At 40.0% G+C, this 9,242-nt stretch overlaps 1 protein-coding gene across 1 annotated transcript in view; it reads left to right on the forward strand.

Moving 5' to 3' along the window:
• Positions 1 to 9,039, forward strand: part of LOC134607820 (sulfotransferase 6B1-like) — a 57,916-nt gene extending 48,877 nt beyond the window's left edge. Inside the window, exon 2 of the mRNA XM_063450386.1 lies at positions 8,019 to 9,039. Within this exon, the coding sequence (XP_063306456.1) occupies positions 8,042 to 8,968 (927 nt within the window). The 5' untranslated portion in view covers positions 8,019 to 8,041 and the 3' untranslated portion in view covers positions 8,969 to 9,039. The remainder of the gene's footprint in view (positions 1 to 8,018) is intronic.
• The last annotated feature ends 203 nt before the right edge of the window (positions 9,040 to 9,242 follow it).

Below are 9,242 nucleotides of genomic sequence, written 5' to 3' on the forward strand. Positions count from 1 at the left end.
TATTACAATCTCAACTAAGGAGACGGAGTGGGGAGGAGCTGGAAAAAAGGTAAGTTCAATATCTTTTTAAACTAAGAAGATGGGTCCGGCCACCTAAACTATACTTTTTAAAGCAGGAATACACATTTTGTATTCCTGACACTATAGTGTTCCTCTAATAAAAGGCTGTGAGAAGGGGGTGGAAGGAGATACTCAGAACAGCAAGCGAGATACTAACTAGCTGGAAATGAATAAGCATAAAAATTGGGAAAGATTGGACATTTCATGAATAAACTGTTGGAACGATCATAATTTTGCACAAAAAACAACAACATACAGATTTAAAATAAAACATTCTAAACAGGTTTACAAAAGCTATTGTGTTATTTTTAGCTTTAAATCTAACAGACTCCTTTGCTTAATACCCAAAGAGTGAATTCATCTCATATTGTGCATTCTTGTAGAAATGTCTGACCTTTAAGACACTGGGGTACTTGTATATAAAATGCTGAGTTTGAAAACTGTCTGATAAAATATAGAGATGACATAATAGCTGAGAGATATTAAGTAGGCTCCTGGTGAGCTACCATTATCAGATTTCAGTAAAATGCCATGTGAATTCACTAAAGGTCTGACTTTGCTATCTATGTACCCTTTGTTTTCCCAAAGATCCATGCAATAACAGTGCCCTCTTTTGGTAGACTTGGAATATGCACGGACGTTGTACTGAAACACTCAATGATCAAATATCCTCTGTCCCATGATTCCAGAAGAGAAAGAGCAGGTTACAAGTTTAAATTTGTTACCGCATTCTAGCCTTATCCTAAGCCGTGTCAAAGGAACATTCTGAGAATTTATATATTAAAATGATCTGTTAATGGGCAGGGGGTGCTTTCTCACCATATACTACACAGTGGGTGATATCACCCAGGCATAGTTTATGTCCTGGTGTGCTCAAGATTAGTGGGAGTTAAACTCCGGGCAACTGCTGCTATTTGAAACTCAAAGCCTGATCCATCTCCTGATAATAACATTTGTGGGCAGTGTTCTCCTCCTCGTTATTTAAAAGCCCCCATTCCCATGGGATGGGGACTTTCTTACGACTTGACAGAGGTTTAAAACCACACTTGTACTACTGGGGGGGGGGGGGGATTTCAGAATCCCTGAGGAAGTCATCTAGACGAAACGCGTCGGATTATACTATTTGGGGGACTTACTTTGTATGCTGTCACTACCACCTTGCGGAGTGGATTTTATGCGTTTTTATTTGGACCCTGTTGTAAGTGCATTGACTAATAAATTCTGTTAATTTTATTTACATCTGCACTATTATTTGGTCTCTTTTACCTTACAAGGAAAAATAGAAGATTGTGTCTCATATATTCTGAAGATATATTCTGACTGAGGATGATGGGCTTGATTATCACTGCTATCTTGTGAGTTCCACATTATCATCCTGCCTGTCCTCTATGTTTATTCTGTAATACACTATGTGCGATTTATTTTTATAGATATCGCCTACTTCGTTATTGTAAGGTTGTATATATTTTTTATATCTGCACCTTAGAAGTGTATCTCTGGTTTTGCATCCCTACTTCTCTATTTGTTACATTATTGTTTTTGGTGTTGTAAGAGGGCACACTTTTTGGTAGGTTTGCTATCTTTGTTTTTTAGTGGTTGGGGTATTTTTATTGCCCTACAACTACATGTCTGTTCGTCCACCCACTGTAAAGCGCTGCGGAATTTGATGGCGCTATATAAATAACATCATAATAATAAAAATAATAATAATAAAGCTCGCACCGCCATGGCTTTTATAACTACTTGCACATTGTCTGCCAGCACTGCCAGCGTTAAATAATTATTCAAATTATCAATTCACTTGGAAAAGAAAGTAAATGATAATTTGCAAATGGTTATCCTGCCGGATGCATTAAGTCCACAATGGTCTGACTTTGTATAGGATTCGGATGCGAAAGTAACAATTTAATCTTGGCTCCAAATGCATCCAGTGATTGATGAAAATGTGTTCGATAGGGGCCAAATTCTGACCAGTATTACCTTTAGTAAATATGAGAATTGCAATTGTCTAAATTCAGCCATTCTCACTGGATTTTGTCCATATGGACAAAATCTGTTTAGTGAATAACCATGTTTATAATTCACATACCTCCCAAGTGTCCCTATTTAAGAATGACAGTCACTTGTTTGGGCCCAAATCCCTTTGGCCCTCTTGTCTGAGTGTATAACAGAGCTCCACAGCAATAATACTCACAATAATGTGCCTGTAAGCTACAATAAATATGTTTAGAAATCAGTCGGTGTAAATACGATTTTCTTAGAACAACACCACCCCTGACAACACCCCACTCACACCCCAAAATTAAAGTGTCCCTTTTTGTCCATTTGAAAAGTTGGGAGGTATTGTTTTGGCCTTAAATTTGAAATTCACTTTGAATTCTCACTTTCGATTAATAAGCCTACCAGTTTTAGGATATTCAGATGTCCACATGCAACATAAAATTATACAAAGTCTTATTGTAAATCTTGATATGGTTATAATGACTTTTGATGATAGAGTCCATTTAAGAGATTATTTTATTTGCCTAAGCAAAGATTTCTACAAACCATTCACTCAATGTTTCAATTAGATTTTGGCCAGCTTCCGCACAGGTCAATCTTCAAACTGCAAGAGACAGTACTACATTTGATAAACTAATTTTATACAAACAGACCACCTAGGAGATATCCTTAGACATATAATCTATGGTAAAGAGATTATGTACCCTTATGTGAAAGTCTTGAAGAACAATCTATAGTATATGTATGTAAAATTGCTTTAAGAACATTTGTAATGTGATTTGATCTAAATGTGTTTATGACTATTTCACACTGCTGGCTTGTAGCTGGAAAATAATCATTGTTTAAAAAAAATAAAAAATAAACAGAATAAAAATTCACAGAAATGTTCACACTCTTACTGTGCATCTAATCTATCTGAGCATCCATCTTGACAAGGGATGCGATTGTCAGCCATTTTAATTTCAGATTATATCCAGAAGAAAAATGTCAAAGAACAAAAAAAAATATTAAAATTAAAACATTTTGGCTTCATTTATGAACATGCCTTTGCGGTAACTTACAAATCCCTGAAAAGAAAGGTAGCATATTTTTAAATATCTTTAGTTACTTATGTACTGCTCAGTGAGCTAAACACTGCAAACATTTGATTTCTAATGCAATTTTCATCACTATTAAAGGGTTAAATGGGAACTATAAGCACCATAACAACTACACTAGACTGTAGCCTGCTGTACTGTCCCACCTCACCTCTGCAGCCACTTGCAAACAGTCTACACCAGGAATAGGCAACCTTTGGCACTCCAGATGTTGTGGACTACATCCCCCATTATGCTCTTAGTCCCATAATGCTGGCAAAGCATCATGGGAGGTGTAGTCCAAAACATCTGGAGTGCAGAAGGTTGCCTATGCCTGGTCTACACTATATATACTCACCATAGTCTAACCCAAGTTAGGCCCAAATGCTGTAGTCACATATGAAATATATCAGTGGGCCAGTTTAGGACTAGAGTCCATTGAGACTGGGCTAACAACAGCCGAGCCCAAATATTGCTTGCTGCTTTACTCTGTGACAGTAGGACTGCAGTCCACAACTCGAGCATAGTATGGAGTAGGGGGAGGGGGTACAATTTCCCTTTCCCCTTTTCTAATCCTCTCCTGGCAGCATCCCACATTAAGGCGTCAAACTGTTTTCACGTATTTCAACCTAGGACTCATAGGCACCTGTTGTTCAGATACAAAAAATACCAAAACGGCAATCTACAATACAACAATAAGAATAGACATAGGGCAATATTGTTTGCAAAAGTTATGGGTTAATGGATAAGAATGATTTGCACTCACAAACCCAATTTGATTGTAGGCATATCACTAGAATCAATGTAGCGACTTCAGGACCTTGGAACCTCAGTAGCATGCATAGGAAGAATAGAAAATAATAATAGTGCAGAGTATCTCAGTAAAAAATATACATTTTATTAATATCACACTTACAGAAACGAAGTGTCAAATAGGCACATCAGGTGGAAACACTTTGATCCGAAATCCACAAGAACAGAACAGCCAAATAAAACAACATAAAAAAATATATAAATAGCTAAATACTCTGTACACTAAAAAAGCCCTACGCGTTTCGTTCAGGGTTGAACTTCCTCAGGGGCAAATATCCAGATGCTGTCCTTTGCAAGGACTGTTGTTCAGACCCTCTTCACAAATCTTTCTAAATATTGGTCCTATATGGCCATCACTCAGTGGCTGAGACAAGAATGATATTGCGTAAGTAGAATGAACATGTCCATTTTAGTGATGTTTGTAAAATTGTATAACCGTTTAAAATTTTACTCCTTATCATGGGATGGTTTTAGAGAACTCCTGGCGCTATAACTGCTGAAGAGTGCTGTAGTGGTTATGGTGCTTAGAATTCCCCTTTAAGTGACTTGTTTGCATTTGGCATTTAATATTTGTATCTGTACCATAGACTTCCTCGTTAGCTTGTGAGGCTTTCAAGAAAATGTACTGTTAAGAAGAGAAAAGCTGAAATATCACTGTGAAGGGAAGATGCATAGAGGTATGGCATTGAAACAATGTGTAAAGGAACACTCTAGGCGCCATCACAACTACAGCTTATTGTAGTGGTTCTGGGACAAAGAGCATGTCCCTGCAGGTTGAGCAAGCAGTGTTTACACTGCTGTCTAACTCCACAGTTAGTTGCTGTCACTCGGACATCTACTAGAGGTGCTCCTGGAAGCTACCACCCACCCATGGTTGAGCCCTAAGGTTTATAGATCCACGATGCCAGCCGAAGTAGATGGAGTAGGTAACAAGGGCTAATTGGAAGTTACATGCATGGCTTCCCCCAGGTTAGTACTGGATCAAAGGCAAAGCTAAGATATTTCACAGATGGGACAAGGAACTTGAAAAAAAAGTCATGTTTTTGAAATGCATAATTAAATGGACACATTAATTCAGGTGTCTCACACTGAGGTCAGGGACAGACAAGGTATAGATTACAGTCAGAGCTAAGGAAGATTTGGGATGCAGGTGTTCACTAGGTACTAGAATATGAGAAGTCCGGATACACAGGTGCAGAGGGGTCAGGGTAAACTGTGTCAGATCCCTATATACCGATATGACATAGAATTATTGGGCCAAAGTGTGGCCTGGCTTAATTAAAAATACAGACACATCCCTAAAAGGTAGTAACTAATAGTTATAATTACCTAAAAGGTAGTGACTACCTTCAAAATAGGTCATTGCAAATAATTACAAGAATAATCTGAAGTCAAGGAATCTAGACAAGAGTAAACAATAGAAATGTAATAAATAAAAAAGCAGGTTTGATGCAGGCAGAAGAAAAATATGAAATGACTAATCAAACCAATTAAAAAAAAACAAATAACAGAAGAATCTAGAACGCTAGCAAAATGCTCCTAAATGAGATGTTACCATGAATTGTGTGAAGCACGGGGGATATAAGCCTCTTCCATAGGTTTATTTGCTGAATTCCAAATTTTAACAATTATGACAAAATACAATTCCATTCTTCAGGTGAAACTTACTCGCAGTTCTATCCTCAGTTATGACTCGAGCAGGATGCATCTGTGATGGAGCTCAGCACTCAGCTTGAGTGTCTCTTTCAAGGGTCACTCTTTTTCAGCACTGGACACCTGGAGTGATTATAGCTGTTAAGCTGTCTCACCCAAACACTTGCCGAAACTTCGTGAATGGTGAATAAGAACTGGTTGATTGATAACTAGGCACACTTTTATACACACGACCCCAACAGGACTTGAACAATGTAAATTCCACCCTGGTGCCTCTGAGTATGGGACATAACTAGATCAGTAATGGCAAAGCTAAGTATCCCCCAGACATCATGGCGCCATTACAATATACCCATATATCATTAAAACATACAAATTACAAAAATAACCTCCACATATGTCATATCTCTGGATAGATCTCCTTCTCCGCCTCCTTCGGTCAATAGAGCGCTCTTGTCACACGCATGGTGTTAAATCACTACCCGATCAAAGGCTTTGCCAGCTGCAGCCGATCTCCAATTTGACTGAAAGTTCCATGCAGCTGGCCAGAGTGATCATTAGGAGACTCACGGTTTTCACTGCGAGGCTCTGTTACTAGGCGGGTTGGAGTGAGCACCCTTTTTTGGCTCTGTGCCTGGTAAAGGACAGGGGGGAAACCAGGGAACGTGACTTTAGCTCTTAAGTGATAAATTGGGATGGATGTCTCTACGTAGTGACAAAACTGCAGTTCTGTCACAGCATTCAGTGAGGGCACAGCTTCCAAACAAGCTTCTGCTATGACCCCAACACCAGGCTTCAAACTGACAACCACTGAGCCTACCTGGGAACTTTGATGAAGGCCCTGTAGCCAAGGCTGCTATCAGAAATCATGGGGCCCCTTAATAACTTTCACACAAAGATACTTATTCACATTGGAATAGCTAGAAACCACCGGGCCCCAGTGCAAAAATTACCCCTGGGACACCTGGGATAATTTTCTTCCCCAGCCCATCCCCAGCCTCATTCCCTCCCCACCAGCTCCTCCTTGTGTCTCATCACCCCCAGCCCCCCATGTGTCTCATTCTGCCCAGCCCCTCCATGTGTCTCATTTATACCCCTACCCCAAGTGTCTCATTATCTCCCCTCCAAGTCCCTCCATGTGTTGCATTCCCCCCCCCCACCCCAGCTCCTCCATGTTTCTCATTCCCCCCAGCCCCCTCATATGTCTCATTTCCTTTCCCCCCACCCAGGACCTCCATTTGTCTCATTCCTTCTCCCCCACACAGCTCCTCTATATGTCTCATGTCCTCTCCCCCATCTATGAGTCCTATTTCCCCCTAGCCCTTCCATGTGTTTTATTGCTTCTCTCCCCAGCCCCTCCATTTGCCTCATTACCTCTCACCGCCAGCCCCTCATTGGTCTCATTTCCTCTCCCCCAACCCCTCCATTTGTCTCATTTCTTCTCTTTTTCTTGAAAGCTGTAAATAGCACCCAGCAGAACTATATATATTCTCGGGTCCTCTACAAGAGACCTGGGAGTTTGAGGGTTTCGCACAGTATCTTACCTGTTCCTAGAACTGCACTCTTCTGGACAGCGATCTCAGATGTCCAACCTGGAATCTCTTGAAGCCACTCCCCCAACTTGGGAGTCACAGCCCAAAGTGCTCCTATCACATATGTGACTACAACTGCCTTCACTTTCCACGTCCTTTCTAGTTCTTCTTTCAGTCCTTGCTATTTGTCCAACTTCTCGTGTTCCTTGGTTGGCCAGCACTTGCTTGTCTGTGTGGATCTTGAAGTCCCTCAAGATGCCAAAATATCAGAGTATTGCAGTATGCAATGGAACCTTTTTTATTGGACTAACATAATATTTCAAAGACAATCTTTCGAGAGTTTTCTGCTGGCTGCAGAGAGGTAACTTGTCTACTGGACTAATACGGCTAATCCAATCTACAATATAGATAGCTAGCTAGACAGACAGATAAATAGATAGAGAGATAGACAGGCCAGATCTCCAGTTCCTGCTCCCAGCCCCTGCGTGTGAGCTGTGTCGGCTGCCCGGCGCCCCTGCTGATATGGACACCGGTGCAGCCACACGGCTCACTGAACTCCAAGACTGGCCAGCCCTGGTGGCACCCCCCTACCTGATGGCACCCGGGGCGGACCGACCCCCCCTCCCCCCCCCCCCACGCTCCCCTTAGTACGCCACTGACAGTTGCAACTGCTTTGCAATACTAAATACTAAAAAAAAAAAAAAAAATGCGTACTGTATGGATTAATGCAAGCATTACTCTGTTAAGGTTACTGTTGGCTCTCTGTGAATTAGTGAATTGCATCTATGGGAGGGACATCATGAACTTTATCCCGGCTCCACTGTCTCCACACACTCTATGGCACACCCATTTTACACATTCATAAACACAGCACTAGTAAGAGATAGAACACTGCTATACATCAAGATGTCTGAGACGGAAGCAAAAACAGAACGGGAGAAATTCCTGGCAGAAATGCAGAAAGTTGCAGCAGAGGCTAGCAAGAAAACCCCAGAAGAGCTAGTGCTCAGCTATAAAGGGGTCCCGTACCCCAGTTCCATCTGCAGTATTGAGACCTTTCAAGCCTTGGAATCTTTGGAAGCCAGAGAGGATGATGTGATAATTGTGACATATCCTAAATGTGGAACAAATTGGGCAATCCAGATATTCCATGAAATTCTGTTTTCAATGCAAAATAAGGAGGTGACGATTAATCAAGCAATGATTGAATTTGGAAAACCTGAGAAAGTAGAGTATCTAAAAGGACAACCTTCGCCAAGAGTCTTTTCAACACATATGTTTTATGATCACTTGCCTAAATCCTTTTTTGAAAAGAAAGTGAAGATTCTATTAATTCTCCGTAATCCAAAAGATACAGCAGCGTCATATTATCATTTTTCCAACACCAATCCTGTCCTTCCTTCATTTGAATCATGGGATTTGTTTTTCAAGGCATATATGGAAGGAAAAGTGTGTTTTGGATCCTATTTTGATTACACTCTTGACTGGAACAAACATGTAGATGAAGAAAACATTATGGTGGCCACATTTGAAAATCTGAAAGAGGATTTTAAATCCGAACTTCAGAAAATATCTGATTTCTTTGGACTGTCTTTGACAGACGAGCAAATTTCGTTGGTTGAAAGTAAAACTGATTTTAAAACCATGAAAGAAAATTCTTCCAATACACATGGCAAACATGGTAACGTTTTCTTTCGAAAAGGAGAAATAGGTGACTGGAAAAAACATTTCACTGAAGAGCAGAGCAAAGAATTAGATGCAAAGTTTGAAGAGAAGCTTGCAGGAACAAAACTGGGAGAGAAGATAAATTACAATAAATACTGCACGTTTTAGAATCTATATCAAATAGTATGGCAACCCATTGCTTAGATTTTTAATAAAACATTACAATATGTAAAATGTTATTGTTTTGCTTTACATTTTATATATGGATCAATAATTAAATAAACAAAGAATGCACACCAAAAAACCATAAAAAAAAGAGAGAGATAGACAGACAGACAGACAGATAGATAGATAGATAGATAGATAGATAGACAGACAGACAGACACGTAGATAGATAGCATTTTGCACCAATTTCTGGCTGTACTTAAGTTAAATACCTTA

This window comes from Pelobates fuscus, chromosome 4 (genome assembly GCF_036172605.1).
Source record: "Pelobates fuscus isolate aPelFus1 chromosome 4, aPelFus1.pri, whole genome shotgun sequence".
Lineage (NCBI taxonomy): Eukaryota > Metazoa > Chordata > Amphibia > Anura > Pelobatidae > Pelobates > Pelobates fuscus.